The sequence below is a fragment of the Colius striatus genome, chromosome 2 (assembly GCF_028858725.1).
Source record: "Colius striatus isolate bColStr4 chromosome 2, bColStr4.1.hap1, whole genome shotgun sequence".
In the NCBI taxonomy this organism is placed as follows: Eukaryota; Metazoa; Chordata; class Aves; order Coliiformes; family Coliidae; genus Colius; species Colius striatus.
Window position 1 is genome coordinate 31,040,678 of NC_084760.1, and position 20,643 is coordinate 31,061,320.

Here is a 20,643-nt window from a genome sequence, read left to right on the forward strand (position 1 = left end):
ACAGCTACACAAAAATGGAAAGAGGCCTTGAAAATACAACCTGAGGAGAGATTTACATAGGGTTCTTCAGGCTTTACTGGAAAATATAAATAGAAGACTGCTGCAAATGGCAAGGAAATGCACTTCTCTACACAGATGAAGGGGCTCAAACTACAGAAAATTTAGGCTAAAAAGACTAATTTGTAGGAGAACCTAACTATAAGCATAGTTAAGTACCCATACCATTTGCCTAACAAGACTGGAAACTCTTCATGGATTTTTTAATAATTATTATTTTTCAAAGAACTCAAACTGCCTTTGAATAGACATCCATATAAACTCTCAAATCTCTCCCAGATCCCTTTTCCAGAATTCTATTATCAGGTTTTTGTATCCCAAATACACATTTATAGAAATGAGAGAAAAGGAATCTGACTAAGAAATTATCCAGTATGTAAATGAAAAAGATATCTGTATTTAAAGCATTTAAATATTTTACAGTCTGTTAATAGCTCAAACGCAATAGAGAAGATAAACAGCTGTGAGAGCTAGTCAAGATGCTGACAATCTGGCAAGACAAACTCCAGAAGAGAGATCACACACACACATACACAGACTCTCACAGGAGACATTTTTGTGTCATAGCATTTTAGTATTATTCAGTTGTCTTTTAAATGTTTCCAACCTCACTAAACCAAGGCACTGTGTGCTGCAAAGACATCACATTCTACATTATGTAGTCATGTACCTGGTTTTAAACATATATTCCATACACTAAACATGGTTTAAGTTCAGCTATGCTGTGAGAGTGGACAGTCTAAACCTCTCTTATCTCTTGATCAATGCAAACAAATATTTCAGAGTGAGAATGAGGCTTTAACACCAGTAATTTCAGAAACATTTGTTTGGCAACAGGGAGGTAACACACATTCCTTTTTCTATCTTCTAATTTACAGATTTTTAAAATATTTTTGTGTCTAATTGCTTTGCAATAAGCCACAGAACACATTAAAAAATACAAAAAAAAATCAAACAAGAAAACAAGTAATGTAGAAAATTGAACTGAGCGGAAGTACTCACGCATACTTTTTTTTTTCCTTCTACATGCATTTCTCATACATGCCACATGCTTTCACAGAATCTCAAGGGCTAGAAGGGATCTCAAATGACCATCCAGTCCAATCCCCCTACCAGAGCAGGCCACCTAGATCAAGTCACACAGGAACTCATCCAGGTCCTCAGAGAGATAGACTCCACAACCCATCTGAGCAGCCTGTTCAGGCTCTGAGGCTCTGTCACCCTCAGAGTGAAGAATTTCTTCCTTGTATTTCTTTGGAACCTCTTACATTCCAGCTTACACCCATTGCCCCCTGCCCATCATTGAGAAGAGCCTGGCTCCATCCCCCTGACACCTACCCTTTAAATAGTTGTAACCATTAATGAGGTCACCCCTCAGTCTCCTCCAAGCTGAAGAGCCCCAGCTCCCTCAGCCTTTCATCATAAGGGAGATGCTCCACTCCCTTCATCATCTTGGTGGCCCTGTGCTGAACTCTTTCCAGCAGCTCCCTGTCCTTCTTGAACTGAGGGGCCTAGAACTGGACACAATATTCCAGATGAGGTCTCACAAGGGCAGAGTAGAGGGGGAGGAGAACCTCTCTTGACCTACTAATCACCCCTCTTCTAATACAGCCCAGGATGTCATTGGCCTCCTTGGCCACAAGGGCACATTGCTGAATCATGGTCATCCTGCTGTCCATCATGACCTCCTCTAACAGTACATTCCCCAACCTGTACTGGTACTAGGGGGTCTTCTTTCCCAGATGCAACACTCTACACTTGCCCTTGTTCAATTTTATTAGATTTATTCCTGCCCAACCCTCCAGCCTGTCCAGATCTCATGGAATGGCAGCACAGCCTTCTGCTGTGTCAGCCACTCCCCCGAGTTTAGTATCATCAGCAAACTTGCTGACAGTGCCCTCTGTTCCCTCATTAAGGTCATTAATGAATATATTGAACAGTACCAGTCCCAGCACTGACCCCTGAGGGACTCCACTAGATACAAGCCTCCAGCTAGACTCTGCCCCATTGATCATAACTCTCTGCCTTCTTCCCTTCAACAATCCACCTCACTACCCGATCATTCAGCCCACACTTTCTCAATTTTGCTGCCAGGGTGCTGTGGGAGACAGTGTCAAATGCTTTACTGAAATCAAGATTATCCACTTCCACTGCACTACCACCATCTATCCACCTGGTCACATCTTCATAAAAGGCTATCAGGTTGGTCAAACATGATTTCCCCTTGGTAAAACTATGTTGAACCTTTAAATGGCTGCAGACAGCTCTCAGGATAAGTTGTACCATCACCTTTCCAGGGATGGAGGTGAGACTGACTGGTCTGTAGTTACCCAGCTCCTCCTTCTTACCCTTTTTGAAGGCTGGAGTGACATTTGCTCTCCTCCAGTCCCCAGGCACCTCTCCTGTTCTCCACAACTTACTGAAGGTCTAGCAATGACTTCCACCAGCTCCCTCAGCATCCATGGGTGCATCCCATTGGGGCCCATGGATTTGTTTATATCCAAATTGCTCAACTGATTCTTAACCCAGTCCTCATGAACCGAACAAAACTCCTTTAACTTGACTTCCTCTGGAGTCTGGTGCTCCTCAGGACAGTCTCTAGCAGTATAGACAGAGGCAAAGGAGGCATTCAGTAACTGCCTTTTCTGTATCCTCCCTCACCAGGGTACCTGCCTCATTCAACAGTGGGCCTATATTGCCTCTAGTATTAGTTGCTTTTCTCCTGGAAAAGTCAGAGTAATCATTTCTTATGTATACCTTTGTGAAAGTAGAGACTGTGGGAAAGAGGATATAATCTCTGAAGAAATTCAGAAATGCAAATACTATGCTTAAAATAATGGATTCCTTAATTTTCATAAAACGGAGAGAAAATATTAAGCAAGATGCAAATCTATAAACAGAGCTATGGCATTTGAGTCAGCACTGTCCTAAATGAGGATACAAAGTTTGTGGCCAAAACAACGATGACAGCTGTCTTCAGAGAGGCAAGTTATTCCTAAAACTTTCATTTAACCCAAATAAGGATATTTACCTCAGTAGAAGATGTAAAGAAGTAGTGGATTAAAAACTGAAAGTTGCTTTGCATCAAAAGCTTTGCACCTCCTCCTTGAGCAACAATCTTGGACTCTGCAGTAAAACTGCACCCACACATTGAGTCTCACAAGACATACCCTGATCAGCACAGTAAGAAAGAAGCAGGCAGAGAAGCATGAAGAAAGATGAAGGCTTTTTCCTTCAAAGAGGCACTTCCAGGAGTGTTAATCTGTTGACGTGTCTTTTGTTTCCAGCTTTTCATCAAGTGGGAGAGGACAGCATAGGAGGAAATCTGAAGTTGTTTCTGGTCTACTCCTACTTATTCCTGCTGATCTCTTCATAGTCTATTTAGTCTTCCAAAGGCTACAGAAATCAAAAGCAACTTAGTGCACTTGCTTTTAAGAAAAAAAAACAAACCAACACTAAGTTGAAAGTACTTGTTATATTCTTCAGCACAGAAAGAGCATTCATTTTCCAACTAACATTTTAACACTGTCAGAACATCAATAATCAATCTTTCTAAAAGTCTAAGCTCATCTAAAAGGAAGGTTTATACTTTCTTCACATAATGGTGACCTTTACAGTACTAGTTTGTTGGTAGACTTTTTGCAGACTGCTTTGGGTCACAATGAAATACCTGGGAACAGGACAACCAGATGGCTGAAATCGAGGAATTCAAGAAATGCTCTCTATCTAGAAACATTTCCTATGGATTTGGATCTCTATTTATTCAGCCTCTGGAAATTTTGTTTCATTGTATTTATCTAGTTCAAGCAGCAGGGAGATCTGAAGTTTCATGAATGATATATCTTTGATTACTGCAGCCAAATAATCTCTGAAATAGCCGATGACATTTAAAGGGTAAAGCTGCAAGTCTCCTTTTAGAAATTAAGTCACCCTCTCTCCCTAAAATTTATCTGGAAGGCATGATGTAAAGATTTTTTTTTTTTTTAAACCCACAAATCGTATTTGTAGAAAGAAGTATCAGCTACTGAAGTCCATATGTAAACTAATTAAGCTAGAAGACCTTCTCCAATTTGCCTTTCACATTGTACTTCCCTCTTCTTAGCTTTTGCTATGCTGAACTATTTCAGATTATAAAATGATGCCACTCATCAACTGGAGAGCACAGAAAGGCACGGGAGTTCAACAAACAAAAGGTCGAAGCACCACAGAGTTTTCTACAGAACAAGCAAGCAGTAGGTAGAAAGAAAACAACAAGGAGTTACACAGGTTCACAGTGATGCAACTATTATCAGGTTCTCAGAATGCAAACAGAAAGCCTACCTAGTGAATGGAACACATGTATACAAGAGGACAGCTAAATTCATCCTGCAGGACAAATCAAGTCTGCAAGAGATGAGTGAAAGTTTCGAAAGTGTTACAGACTTGGGACAGTCAATACCTTCTTCTCCACTTAACATCCAATTTTTGTGACATGCAAAGGAAATTATCTTGAAGAATGCTGAATTTATGCCCACCTTGATCAAACTAGCTGTCCAATTTCAAATACACAAGCATAGCATTAGCTTCCTTTCATAAAGAAACTGAAGGAGGGGGGGAAGCAGCCAACCACACAAACCTCATCATGCACCTCCATTTTTAAGAAAGAAAGAGAACAAAAAAGGGATTAAACTGCAGAAGAATAATTAACCCCACTAATACCAAAATGAGGACCTGATCTTTGAAAATCTGTAACTGTCTTAAGTTAAAAAGCAAAATTAAACATGCAATAAAATAAATCTGTATGGCCCCAGAGAAAGTAAACAGGAAAATAAATATTGTGGCTAGAAAGATTTGTACAAAAGCAAGCTAGGATTGTTTTGAAGCTGCTAGACTTAAGTCCACTTAAGGGAAAATACTTAGGTGTTTGTTTTCAAATAGAAAAGTTCTTTCTACTTAGATAACTGTCCACTTTAGACATAAGACAGCATAAGACCTAAGACCCTTACCACAAAGAAAGCCAATATTATCCCTGGCTACATTAGGCCACGTGTTGTCTGTAGGTTAAGGGAGGTGACTCATCTCCTCAACTCAGCACTGGCCAGGCCACATCTGGACTCCTGGATGCACTGCTGGGTTTTCCAGTACAAGGGAGACATGGACATGTGGCAGTGAGTCAAGAGAGACTGTTCGAACTTGAGAAGAGAAAGCCCAAGGTGATCTAACCAATGTATAGAAATACTCAAAGGGAGAGTGCAAAGAGGACGGTGCCAGGTTCTTTTCAGTGGTGCCCAGGGACAGGACCAGAGACGATGGGCAAAAACTGGAACACCAGAGGTACCATCTGAATAGCAGGAAACAACTTCATTATTGTGAGGGTGACACAGCACTGGCACAGGTTGTCCAGGGAGGCTGTGGAGTCTCCCTCCATAGAGATAATCAAAAGCCACCTGGACATGGTCCTGGTACATGCTCTAGATACAAGGGCAGTCTGAAGAGCAGGATCTTCAGAGGTTCCTTCCAGGCTCAACCATTCTTGGATTCTGCTAAGACTTTTTAGCCTATTACAATTAATAAAACAGATTACTTCAGATAAGCAACAGAAAAATAAGACTTGCTTTTATATGAGTCAATCCTGGAACCACAATATCAAAATTTTGCTGTTAGAAAACAAGATTATGACAGCATAGACAAAGCAATCAGTTCCTGCAGGAGAAGGATCTCTGCTGAGGCTTTTAGGAGAACTCTCTGGCTTGTGTCAAGTCTATCATCCATTTTCCCCCCTGCCTCCTCAGATCTCTTGGCAACTAAGGCACGCAGCAACCAGTATCCATCTGGCAGGAGTCCCATTCTGGAATACTTTAGGCTCTAAGAGATGGAGTACTCTGAACTTCTCTGGCAAAACTATCAATAATTCCATTTGCAAAAGACTCCCTTTGACAGAGCTGACCACATGGACGGTTCAAGGATTGTCTGCTGAAGTTACCAAATAACAAAGCCTGATTACTCAAAGATAAGTGACCAACAGGTCAGGTCAGAACAATAATAAATACATAAAGTCCATAATTCAAGTGCCAATTATTCTGTTTGGGTTAATACCTCTTTCCCATCCCATCTTCACTCAACTGCAGAATGAACCACGAGTTCCAAGAGTTACCTGTGAATCACTACCTATAACAATTCTTAAGCACACCTACACTCAGGCACAGAAACACCGTAGGAATTCTCACTGCCCACAAGAGCAAAGGAAAGTGACCTATACAGGTTGATCAGATATCTGCTCAGTGACTTGATCGAATGCCATTTCAAACATATGTCATCACTGTTAATGTCCCGTGACATGGAAACTGAGTCAGTGTATCCAGAACAAACTAGCCAGTCTGACACAATGTGTGTTTGCAGAGAGTGAAGAACAACATTTAAGACACAGAAACTATCTGCTGATTGCTTACAAATTTTCACCTATTATGAGAAAATTAGGAAAAAAGAAATCAAACATGTGATTATGCAACACTGGAGAAATACACCACAGATAATCAGATAATGGTTCCATTTCACAACGAACGCAAGTACAGAGCAGGTCATCACCACTCTGATAAAACATACTTTGGAACAACTGGCTCCCAGTGCTGATCTGAAGAATAAGTTTCCAAGAAACATCTTGAATAATGTATGTTCCTGCATGTAGTTAACACCTATAGCAGAAGATGAAAAAGACATTACTTCTTCATCGATTAGCCTTATAAGCATGAGATGATGATGCTTTTGAGGAATGGATATAATTAGCCAACACCAGTGTTACTTCTACCATTGCCCAGTTACCAATATTACAGAATCATAGAATTATTTTGGTTGGAAAGGAATTTTAGGATCATTGAGTTTAACTAAAACTACCAAGCTCACCACTAAACCATGTCTCTAAGCACTTCAACTACATATCTTTTAAATATCTCTGAGATAGTGACCATCACCTCCCTGGGTAGTTTGTTTGCCATTTTTCAGAAGGTATCACTTGCCTCATAACCCAACAGTTCAGTTAGAAGAGACCTACAATGACCATCTAGTCCAACCACCTGACTACTTCAGGGCTGACCAAAAGCTAAAGCATATAATTAAGAGCATTTACCAAATAAATGCCTGTTAAACACTGATAGGCTTGGGGCATCGATCATAACCCTAGAAAGCTTGTTCCAGTGTTTGACCACCCTGTCAGTAAATAAATGCTTCCCAGTGTCCAGTCTAAGCCTCCTCTGACACAGCTTTGAATCTTTCCCATATGTCCCGACACTGAACACCATGGGGAAGAGATCAGCACTTCCCTCTTTGTATCCCCTCCTTGGGACATTTTAGAGAGCAATGAGGTTGCCACTCAGCCTCCTTTTCTCCAAACTAGACAAGCCCAAGGTCTTTAGCTGCTCCTCATAGGACATGCCTTCCAGCCCTTCAGAATTTCTGATTTTTGTATGCGTTTTAGATGATTAATGTTGTAGTTTGTATTTCAGTCTTAATTTCTGTGTTGAAGAGCAGAAATAATTTCATAGTCTTGTGGTACTTGTGCCTCTACACTAAGTGAATACCTTTGTAGGACCTTAGAAAAATGCACTAAGTAGTTATATGAGTTACATGAGTAGTTATATGAGTTATATGCTAGCATAGTTGGCACAACAAACCAAGCTCAATCTGCTTCTAGGTATCTTGGGCTCCTTTATTTAGGCTCTTCTACTGTTTACACAGATTGTGTCACATACACTAATTGCTCATACATGAAATGTGGAAAAATGCCAGAGAACTTAACCAGCCTCCAAAGTCACATATCAAACCAGCATCAGAAAAAAGCTTTATTCCAACCCACTTTTCAGAAGCCTCCAATGAACCAAGTTTTGCTTTCACACCCTTTTGAAAACTTTAGAACACCTTAGCTATCTCAGTTTGGACATATACTGTCTGAACATCTATGTTGTTATTTCAGATATTTATGTAAAACACAGCAAAATTTATTATATTCTGCACACCAGCAGCTAGGAATGATGAAGCAACCACTGGCTTCTGACTACAGCTTTGACAGAATCTTGACAGTGAGGCCCTCATAGGCTAATTCCAATTTTGTTAGCAGTGGTAAGCAGTTACGGTAAAGACAATTCCTAAGAAATTGCAAGCACACTGCTTACATGAATTTCTGAAGCAAACCTCCCAGTGAAACTACCACAGCCAAGACTCATGAAAAACAGTTCTACATGAATGTCCTCTACCTGCAGAAGGAGGAATGTATTTATGGCATTTACTGCTCAGCTTTCCAGAGCACCAGGGTCACAGAGAAGGAAAGCCAGAGGAGCCCGGACTTGGAAACAAAAAGTGAGTACTGCTGACCAATGAGACCTCCCTCCACCTTGTAGAAGAGAAAAAAAAAGAAGAAAAAGATGGCTCTACAGGTTTTTCTTTTTATGTATGAAAATACATTTAACAAGTTTCAGCAGGTATCTGTATATCTTACAAAAGGAAATGTCAGAATCTTACTAGTTCTCACTTTATGCATATCACTTCATTCATACTTCACAACATGTCCATAAAGCATTCAGTAGTTTGTGAGCTGCTTGGAAGACGAAGAGCTTTCTAGAGAAGCAATAATAGCAATCACAAAAAAAATTAGCACTCTAATCAAAGCCAGAAGACAGTAATTAAACACAAGAATGACGACATAACATACATGGTATCACAAATGGATACCACTGAAGAGACAAGAAAAAGAGAAACAACAGGTAAACCAAAAATCCTGATACTTACTAAGGAGTTTTCCAGGATATGGGATTTAAAACATCAGAGATACTCCTCAAAAGGGCAGAACATCAAGATAAAGAAAGCCAGTTACATGACTGTTGTTTAAAATTATACATTACTTGTATGCATTGTGCATTTCCATGTGATATGATCTATTAATAAAGCAGATTATTCACTCTTTAAGTAATCATACACTGAAATATCCAGAGCCTCCTTTTGCAAGCCTACTGACTTCACAGTTCTTGTTGTGCCTGTGATTAGCAATGGCTGTGCAAACCGCTTAGCAGTTGGCTACACTAAGTACTTTTTATTTCATTCCCAGTTTTGAAGATTAACACCACACTACATTGTTCAAGGTATTTGCATCTTCCTACCAGATATAGACACACAGCGAACGTGCTTCAGTACCATATAGCCAAAATTTCCCAGAACACACTACACCAAAAGCTCCACTCTCACTTAAGTCAGATTTAAGATGGGAATCAGTAATTTACAATTTTTTTTTATTTATACACTTTTCTTTCAACATAATCAAGTGCAACTTTTCAACAGCAAAGTTGGGTGTTTTCTGTCATAAAAAAAATAAGCTTCCTGGCTAAAACCTGTGCCAACTGATATACAAGAAAATAGGACTTCTGGCATATAGCCCTTTTAAAACTTCCAGGTAATTCACCCATACTGAAGAAAGTACTAGTAAATCCCTTCAATATCTTCTCAAAGCACAGAAGAAAAGAATGGATTTCTTGTTTGAATACTGGAAACACATTTCTCTTCAAACACTTATTTCTTACCCAGTTTTGATTTCATCTGTTTCTACTGAGTTCAAGAAACACCAGTTATGTACTTCCTCTTGGCATAGTCTTTGGTTGTTTCAGGAGGGGGGTTTCTGGTTTTTGGGTTTTTTTTTTAACCCCTACTCTCCTTCTCATTATTGACATTACAACTTTAAAAAACGACAACTAGGAAGACAGATTACCTCTACTTGTTGCTTATTGGATCTCCTCCTCCTACTAAAATAGTTGTCTCAGTTGCATTTATTTCACTTCAAATGTATATGAGCCTAATAGATTTAAGTTAACAGTGCTAATTTTGTGCAATTTTCTTGAAATTTGAAAGTATTGTGCAATTGGTAGGTTGGGAGAACTTAAAAAATAAGAAAAGCTTTTGTAGCAAGTCCAGCTCAGAACAAACTAAACTGCCATGAAGTTACCACAAATGACATTTAAGCTACAATAGACACTAAAGTAACACTCCAAAAGGAAATGGTTAGCATGTTTCTGACAACTGGAGCTATCCAGGATCACATTCATATCAAGGAAGACTTGGGTTTCAGAGAGCAGTCTGCTCTAGTTGATCCTGCTTTGAATACAGAGGGTTGGACTCAGACATGCTTCCTTCCTCAGCTATTCTATGATTCTGTGATTTTATCTTTGACTTCCAATAAAGGCATCTTGATTTGCAAAACAAATCAGCTCTAAAACTATATGAAACTTATTCACACATTTAACACAGCAGATTGTTGTAATGAAAAGGTTTGCATTTTTGAAATATCAATGTTCTTTATTTATATCCACTTTCCCTTAAAGAAAACAAAACACAAACAGGTTTCTTTGTGTTTTATGTGTATCTGAAACAAAAAAAGGTTGTCATCTTATACTACTTCACACATTTTTATCCAGTCCAAACATTTCATACACCACCACACTCCTGCAGGCAAAACTGACTTGCATAATTTATAGTCAACAGTTCCATTATGGGTAATGAAATTATTGTTTGCTGAGCTTGTCATAATTACTCATGTGAAATTCATCTCAAATACAAAATACTTTACTAAAGAATAAAAATCCACGCAGAAGCATGCACTTAGAGAAGGAAGTTGACTGTAATACACAAAATTCTTGTATCTAATTTCCCTATCACAAAATCCACTGGTTCAATTCAGTCAACGCCATGAAACAAGAAATTTTAGTCACTCTTATTAATGGCAGGCTTTGCCAGGAGCTGAAGAAGAACACAGCTTTCACTGAACTCTTCTAGGTACGATTTATTCTGCCACTTCATTTTGTAAGGAGCCTGATTTATTTGACATCAATACTTTGTTGAGGTAATAAACCATGCAGCAATGATACCATGACTCAGAGCTCATTTGCTAGCAGTCAAGTTGCTTGGCAGCATGACAGGCAGAGTAACGTGCCTTGAAGAAATATCTGCATAGATCCTACAGCTTTCAGAGAATACCAAATGCAGAGCCCAGAAAACATGACTCCACTCTCGCTGTCAATTTACTTCGGCTTGCTTGATTTTGCTCGTTTTCACTTTGAATACGAGGATTAACAACAACAACAAAAAGATACCTATGTAAGCCAAAAAGCAACAGTTACTGAGTCCCAACAAAAAACACACCAAAAACACACTAAGACATTTTACACTTCTGCTTTCTTCCTAGAAAAGGTTGCCCTCTATATGCTTATATAAAGCAAGTTCACAGCATGAAAAATCCACCTACCAATTTCCAGTTCAGGGAAGTAAGAGACCTCTCCTTCAGGTAAACATCAATAGTTAATAACATATAGTGACTTCATGAAACAAAATCCAGAAACTATGATCTCATGGATGATGATAGAGGTTTTAGGTGTCAACAACATTATTAAAATGCCCAACTTTCTGAGAACTCTGTTCTTTGAAAAACATCAGCAGTCAAGTAAAGAAATTTTTTTCTTTTTTTTTTTTTTTTAGATAAGGGAATTTAAAAACAGACTAACTTACACCCTTCTCTGGAAATATGAAGTACACAATCAGATTTTTCTTTCTAAATGCAGTATGTGTCTTTTTTGAACCAAAGCAACTGAAGTGGCTACAAATGCTTCAAAATGTCTTATTTTCCATTGTTTATTATCTTTATCAACCTCTCTACTTAAGTGTCAGCCTTCACAAAGCTGCAGACACTACACAATTCCTGTCTTTTCCTTCTCTCTATAAATACATGGAAGGATGCTCATATCCCCAAAGATTAAATAAATGTATTTAATCTTTATTTAAAAACAAGGTAAAACTGACAGGCACTAAATATAAGAAAATTCTAGTTCTCTTTTCACTCCATTTCTGTAACTACAAAAAATACTATCAATAAAAGTCTTTCCATTTGGACATCCCAATTTTAAGAAGCATAACATAGCAAGTTCTTTTCCAACTTACACTTCTAGTGTTTTCGGTAATGCATTGAGCTCTACAGAAGCACAGATTAAGAGCTACAGAAAGTTATCAAAGTGGATGGACTTGCAATAGCTATTTAAAACAAATACTTTTAAAAGAAACTCTTAAGGATTACTAGGAAATTCCTTCACAGCTGCTTACTTCAACATGTGCTCACTTTTCAAGCCATTGAAGACAGCCATCTATTTACTTGGCTATTCTTGTAACTGTCAAGTCTTCAGCATACAGTTAGTGTTTCCATTCACACTCCTAAGAACACAAAAGCCTGGTCTCTAGCTAAGCATGAGAAAAACCAAACATATAACAAACTATGAAGATAAGCAAGTCCATAAAGCAGACAATGAAAAAAATCTCTATCACTATTATTTTCAGTTTCCAAGCTGCAAAACAGTAAACAGGGATACAGGTGGATTTGACACTGTTTTGTTTTTCAAGACATGCTCAATTCGAGCATATCATTTGACCATATAAAGAAGAAATTCATTAATTAAGGACAAAACTAACAGCCATGAGAAATTTTCATGAAAATGCAGAGCCTATTTCAGATCACAAGATCGCAAACTATCACCTGTGATAGTTCTACTTTTATATTTTTAATAATCATGTACAAGATAAGCTACAATCTTGAAGGAAAAAAAAAAAAAAGTAGTGTTTACCTCTGAAAACAAACAAGGGAAGTCTTGCTATTACAGAAGCAAAACCTCAAAAGATTTTACCTAACTAGGAAAACCAGCAGCCAGACCATATGCTTTGTTATTCAAAACAAAGTTTAAAATACACTAACCAATGCAACCAGAGACTTGAAGTATCCTTGTGCATAAAGCCACACTAATATTTCTGATAGCAGAAAAGAGTTTCCATCTAAAGGAAAATAGCAATCTTGCGTTCAATACTGTTAACTTCTCATAATGCATTGTCTGCTAACGTAGAAGTTCTCTGCATTTCTATCTTCTACTATAAATCCTTGACTGTCTTGTAGAAAAGATATGCCATCTCAGAATGAAAAAATGCTTTTTAATTTATAACTATTGAAATATCTCCTAAATGCAGCCATTCATTATCCTTGGTGTTCATTTCTAATAGGAGAGGATAAGATTTCTCTGCATACTGTAGAAATTAATTTAGTATATATTTGATTCTCATCTACATAAAAAAATACTTTTAAATTCCTTTTAAATCAAATCCAAATTTGATAAAATTTTCACAGGGGTGTTATCGTTACTCCAGTCTGCTCATTTGATGACTAATTTTACATGTTGTTTCAGATTCTCTTTTGCAGATAAAAATCTTTATCTATATCATGTGTATTTTTCACAGACGATGACATCTGTGATCAAGTCAAAAGCAGACAGCAATAAAAAAAAAAAAAACAAGTCAACCCCAAATCACAAATTAACAAATTTACATTTACCTTCCCCAAGAGCCTTTGGAAAAGGCAAAAATTCCAAATCCAGCCTTCTCTCACTTTCAAAAATCGTTTCACCTTACAAATGCTCTCACTTCTGAAGATACAAAGATGTTTAGGAAAACCTTAACAATAGCTCACAGAATAAATGAGAATAGCCTGCCTGATGCATTTTGTATTTCACTGAAATTGTAACTTTTAACTAACAATTTTCACAGCAATCTAAGTTGTATGCTAGCGAGCAGTCAAACCTGTCTACCAACAAATCATGGCAGTCAAGATTACTAAACACCTGACTGACATTAACTGCCTCAATTAACATGGTGATTGAATTAGTTCACTCAGATGAACAAGACTTATTTGTGTCTTGTAATCTGAGATTTCCAAGATAAAACCATCAAGTCTCCTCCATCTATCTTCTGCCAAATCTCTCACTGTTTGTCAAAGCCACAGCAAGGAGTGAAGGAAAAGGGGAGTTAGGCCTTACTCCATCCTGGCTCTGGTTAGGAGGAGGATGGGAACTTAATGAGGTCTAACTTTCTCAGATCCCAAAGAAAAGGATGATAAGGAAGCACCTCCACTGGCACCAGATCAGTTACAACCAAAGTTTGTTTATTCAAACTCCAGTATCTCTTTACATCACCATATTCAAACAGCTCATGTAAAATTCTCTGTAAGGTGCCTTCAAAAAATAAAACAGATCCACAGAAGGGTTGAAGTTGGGAGGGACCTACAGAAGTCTCTGCTCAAGCCGGGCCATCCAGAGCCACGTGTCCAGGTTTGTGTCTTGACAGCTTCTGAATATCTTGGAGGAGGGAGACTCTACAATCTCTCTGATAGTAACAAAATGTTTCCCCTGCTTTTGAGAAGGCACCTTCTGTGTTGCAGTTTGTGCCCATTGCCTCTGGTCCTGTCACTAGGCACTACTGTAAAAAGCTTGGCTCCCTCTCTCCAGGCATTTATAGACATTGATGAGATCCCATGAGCTTTCTTTTCACCAGGCTGAACAGTCCCAGCTGTCTTGGCCTTTCCTCACAGGAGAGATGCTCTAGTCCCTTTATCATGTCTGTGGCCCTTGTAGCACACAGCCATCAGCTCATTATGTACTTATTGCTATTAGTTTCCTATCTCAAGTCTCTGGGTCCTTCATTACTTTATTTCCCACTACTTAAATATGCCACAAAACAGTTCAATGATATTTTTTTTCCTGTTCTAAAGACAGAAATAGCCTCCTTATCTTAACAGGTCAGTTCTAGACTTGTGGAACAAGAAAAGTATCATCTTGCAACTATAAGCATAACACAGAAAACATCAGACATGAATAGCACGTCTATCACCTGATTTTATATTAGCATATTTAAGAAATTTAAGTGAACAGACTAACAGGAGTGGTTTTAAACTAACAGATTTGTTTTCTACACTGACATAGCTAGGACTTCTATATTTGATCAGTGAAGTCAATGAGAAAACGATTGTCTTCAGTGAAGTACCTGTGAGCCCTATATTTAACTTTCCCCACAAGCTAGGAGACAGTATTTACCAATCAAAATATGAACAATCAAATCAAAAGAGAAAGAGTTACCTAGCTCTTACCTAACAGTAGCCAAATGCTTTTTTTAAAAGAAGCCTTGTGGCATTTTGGATTTTGTCTTAAGAGAAGTAGCAGTTTCACAATAATAAAAGCAACAGAAGAATTGCCAAGAAAAGAAATGTTAGTGCCACATCAGTTACCAAATCCATTTTAAGTGAGAACTTATTTAAACATATTTTTCAGCTTCACAATTAACTGAGCCATGAAAGCACCAAAGAAATATGAAGACATCTTTTGATTTGTGAATAAGCTAAGGGGTTTTGGACCACTCAAGAGAGCTAGTGTTATCACTCCATCTTCATTTAAAGTATCATCATTTAAATAAGAGTTAAGTATAGAATTAATTGATCCATTTTCATTACATCCATGTCTCAGGTAACTGATTTTATTATAATTTAATTTTAAAATAAAGTTGATAAAAGGTAAGGTTTCCTTCCTTCTTAACATGGTGGGTTCTCCTCCCTCCCCAGGGTTTTACCTTTTCCTTTCTTTCCTCCCCCTCCTTCTCTCTTTTCCGTTGTTAAGGTAAGACTGTCATCTTCAATATCTAATGCGTTGTCACAAGCAAGCTAGAAGCCTTAGCTGCACAAGGCTTAGTTCTCTCAGTAAAATCAAAATTATAGGAACCTTGCAGAGCAGAGACTTTTAAGGACATCAAAGTTAATCAAAACCTCTCATTGCTTCAGATTGCACGGAAAGCTGGTATACCTAGCACATAGCAGATGAACTGATGAGCAGTCTAACAACCTCAGTTGTCCAGAGAGATTGAGGAACTTCATTAGGTTGTGGGAGATGCAGGAAGAAGGGATAATAGTTTTCCCAATCCATATACTCATGAAATATGCAGGACACAAGCAGGGCAGGAAAAGAAAGAAACTTACTTCAGAGTATTGAGATAACAAACAAAAATATTTTGTACAGTACAAGTGCTTTCCCAATTAAAAAAAATAATTTGAATCCATATTTACATCATGTAGAGGTATTAGACATTCTACAATCTTGAATTTTAAGAAGCTTAACAAACAACAAAGGTAACTTAAATAGGGCTGCCAGCCAGTGGGTTTTTCTACAACAAAGTAGATCTCAAAACTTGTAGGCTATGCATATACATATCTGTACTCTTACTAGCTGTATATATGTACATACATCCCAGGAAAACATGGATGGGGCCCTTTTCCAATCCTGAGGCTAAGTGGTACCAGCTGCATCATACTGTACAGCACTTAACCTTAACTCTCCCCTAGGCTCCATGAGACACATCTGTAGCCTGAAAACATTTAAGGGGGGGAGGGAGTCCTTCATATTAGTTTCAGTTCAGACTACCAAACAGAAAGCTGCAAGTGGCATTTTCACAGCAGAAAATTAAAAGCACATGGTCCATTCCTTCAGTAGAAGGTACAGGCATAGAGAGATGCCCAAAGGCATCCCCTCTGCTGAGATCCTGTGGCAGTGGAGAGAGCACACCTTGTACAGTCTTGCCAGTATTGCCTATCAGGTATAGCTCCCAGAGCTTCCCATGCAACATTCAAGCACTGGTTTACTTGAAGTAACAAATTGCTTCGTTTATTATGCTTTTTTTCTCTCCACTGAAAAGAGCTTTCTAGTTGTATCCAATGATATGTTGACACCATGACACAGCAACATAAGCCTTTTAGTCAAAGGTAGGCTTTACCTGCCTAACTGTACAGTAAAGTAACTAAGAGTAACAGAGAAAACTTGCATGCAATTGTGTATAGTACAGCAAACATTTCAGCAGATCACGTCATGCAGTTGAACTACCTAGTATATGAACTGGGAGGATCAGGAACTAGAGAGGTCCCTTGCTTCAATGCAGCAATGTTAAATGCACAGATGCTTACCTGTCTCTCACTATTAGGGAAGTAAACCACTGTTACATTTCCTCTTATGAGAAAACATAGGCAATTTGTTATGATAAAGTCCAAAGTGTTCCTGCACATTATCTCCTTTAGCAGCATTTAAACACATTAATATAACGATTTCCTCTAAAATATTAAGCTACATAAGTTACAACTTACATAGTTACACATCTAAAGATAAACTGGTATGAACAAGCTGCTTTAAAACAGCTTCTAATCAAGTAAGCTATTAGAATATAAACCAGCTATCCAACCAGATGAATTTCTCCCACATCTGCAATACTTTAAATACGTCATGCTTTGTAGAAAATAAGACCTAATATGGTATATTTCAAAAGACAATAAAATTATATTCAGTAACAGAGTATAAAGCAGCAGAGTGTTCTAACAGCCAGAATCATGAACTAAGGCCACCCTGGCTCTGCAATTTCTGTGTAATTTTCCTTTTTTGGTTCTTTTAACAGCACCTTCTCTAACAGCTTCACATTCTTCAGGAACCTATTCAAGCAAGGATTTGCTATTTTACTAAACATTTACACAGGAATTAACACAGTGGGGAACTACTTTGGTTCTGATCTCCAGACTAGCAGAATAGTAAAACATATGCATACAAGTAATAAAATAAATGTCTTTCCTGCTTTTAAGAATGATTGTGAAAGAGAAAGAAGTGCCATTTTATAGATTCAGATACTGCTAATCTAATAATGCATTCAAGTAAACCTAAAGTAATGCCACACTGCATTATTCTAGAAAAAAAAAAAGGACACTTAGTACATAAAAAAACTTTTCATGCAAATTAGGTTCCCTTAAGATATTTTCTTCCTACTAATATTGGCTTTATCAAATTACATTTATATAGTTAACTCATCTGAGAGACACCTAGACTTATTTATGATTAAGTAATGACAAATAAATCAGAATGCTAAGAACACATTACCAATTGTAACAGGCTTTAGATACTGCAAAAAGCTGGTAAAAATATCCAAATAAGCCATTTTCCCTCCTGGAAATAAGATCAAGGTTAGCAGAATTCAAACACTGAAACATTATGATACAGCCACAAGTACAGCATATGTGCACAGTTACAAAAAAAAAATCCTTAAACAGACTCATTATTGTAAAAGAAAAAAAGCTTTGAATGAAAACTTACTTGTGCATATTTTCCACTCCTATTACGATCATGATATAGTAGGAAATTCCACTTTGTATAAGAAAATGTAAGGCATACCTACAAAAAAAACCAACCAGTAAACCCTCAGTATTTTCATTGATGACAATGAACTGCATGCATTTATTTATTGAATGTGAAACTAAAGAGGTTCAAATTTTAAACTTCATCACTGCATCCAGAAAGGGCTTTTGATCTATTTAGGTTTGCTGCAGAAGAAGCTCTTTCATTGAGGGCTTCCCCATTTAGCATAGCACAGAGGGTAGAATTCTCCAGCCCTTAAACAAGAATATAGTAAATATTGATAATCCTTAAAATATAAAGTGTGTGTCTCATAATACTTCCACTCGGCATTATTTCAGGTGTAAATAACATGAACATTTTGTTGTTCAATTTCCCTCCTCATCTTTTTACCTGCTTGGATCAATAGGTACCTGAGATAAGGCCAACAATATCTTTGTATCCACAATGTTGGTATACGGGAAGATTTCCCAGTCAATAGAAATGGTAACTCTGACCAGTCTCTTCGCCTCAAGTCATGAATAACTGATAAAAGGATTGTGGTAGTGACAGTCTCAAAAACACAAACAAAAAACTTTTACACACCAACAATCAACAATTCTGTTTTACAAAGGTGCTCTAACCTTTTCTCCTCATTTCTTTTCTTTTGTGTGAGTTTTATGTCAGTAAGCTAGTAGAGCACTGGTGGCAAGTCATTGCCAGTGACTGGGGAAAAGTATCTGACCTTCCTTCACTGAGTTGATTCTTTTTCACTCTGGTATTTTAAGTGTCTCAGTAGCACACTTAAATGTGCTCAAGTGACAAGTTGATCTAGTTTTGATATTTTTCCCATAAAAACAAAGGTACTATTTTATTATACTGAAACTGCTTTCTTTCAGCCTACCAGCAATTTCCTAATTTCACTCCTCACCTGTTCACAAGGAAATGTCTTCAAAGACTGTCAACAAGAGACCTGGCTCCATCCAGCTAAAACCCTACAAAGTCTACACATGATGAATTGAGAGAAAACAATTTACTTGGATATTAACTGACCTTGAAAATCTTGACTTTGTATTGAAGATCCAATCTGCACACACTCACATGCCTCACTACTAGCTAGCCTCATCTAAGATACGACTACCTAAAATTTAAATGCAGACTTTACACAAGCAGCTGTCAATAAATTCCAAGGGAAAAAAAAGTACTTTTTTTTCCATAATCAGCTATGCATGAACAATACTGTGTAGCAAAGACAGGCATTAGTGAAATGGTAAAAACATAAGCAACTTGTTTGTTAAGCAGAAAAAGGGACATATAAAAGCTTGAAAAAGTGTGGGTTGATGTGGAGTACCACATGAAGAATACAGTCTCTGAAAATACTTCTCTTTCAGAGCCATTGACAGTAGCGATCTAAAAATCGCAGAATCGTTTAGGTTGGAAAAGACTTTGAAGATGAACCATGAACCTAGTAATGATTGATCCCTGATTCAAAAAATAAAAGGGATGCATTTAAATACAACATGAATTAGTAAATGCAAAGGATATTTATGCTATTTGCTGTTATGTCAAGGGAATTACCCCCGTCTGTCCTACATCACTATCACAAGCACTACAGAGGTCACTGAAGACTAACACCTGAAATTAAAGAGGAGAACATAATGACGCTTAAAAGAGTGCATATTCCAAAGTATTTGCCACACTTAAGTTTTCATGAGATTCTCTGCAAATCTGCATTTACTATAAACAGTACATTAAAAAAAAAACCAGTAAAAGTTTCCCTCTTGTACACACAAATTATAACACCATTGAAGAGTCTTGAAGGTGTACCATGGGATTGCAACCTATATGTTTATTTGATTCCTTAGGAAGGAGTGAGAGGAAATGAACAAAATCAAACTCTCAAAAAAAATATATTTCTATAATACATAGTTAAGCATCAGGAAAAAGATTTGGCATAAGTGCAACAGAAGTATCAACTTTTTAAAAAATGGGTACTCTCAATATCTCAAATTATGTTTTTTCAACATTTTTAAAAAGCTTTTAGTTCAATGGGTGTAAAAAAAACCACCACCACCTTTTTCCTAGAAATTCATTGCTAAAACAATTGTTTTAAGTATGATCCAAAGCAAACTAGAATAATCTGGATTTCTGCTATGGCATACAATTTTTTACTTCTTCGCAGGGCACACTGCCAATAGGAGGATTTCACAAGACTTTATTTATGTTTATTGGAGGTGGAGGTTGTTTTTTCTGAAGTCTTCCATCTCCAAACTTTATATATGAATATACTGTTAACACTTTCTAATTACATGCTACAACTAATTATTTCTGTTTCCAAAGCAATGGATACAGAACATGATTCTAAAGCTTACACAGCTATCACGAAAAACACACAACTATCTCCTGTATCTCTCTTTGCTCCTTTAGGCTGTAAGTCTTTGACTTCATTCTCTCAAAGCAGAACGTCATGGCCAAAAGTTTATGAAATGCATGGGAGTTACGCAATTCTGTGTAAACCCAAAGAATAAAACTTACTGGTTTTTTCGTTTCTTAAGAAATACGAAGTAATGTCCAGAAGTCA

At 37.5% G+C, this 20,643-nt stretch overlaps 1 protein-coding gene across 2 annotated transcripts in view; it reads right to left on the reverse strand.

The window, feature by feature from the left end:
* The window catches only part of MBOAT2 (membrane bound O-acyltransferase domain containing 2), a 95,229-nt gene that overhangs the window by 56,152 nt on the left and 18,434 nt on the right, over positions 1–20,643 (reverse strand). The window contains exon 3 of one of the 2 annotated variants that reach the window (XM_061990543.1): positions 18,045–18,122. The exons of the other annotated variant lie outside the window; for it this stretch is intronic. Coding sequence (XP_061846527.1) covers positions 18,045–18,122 — 78 coding nt within the window. The remainder of the gene's footprint in view (positions 1–18,044; positions 18,123–20,643) is intronic. 2 annotated transcript variants of the gene reach the window in all.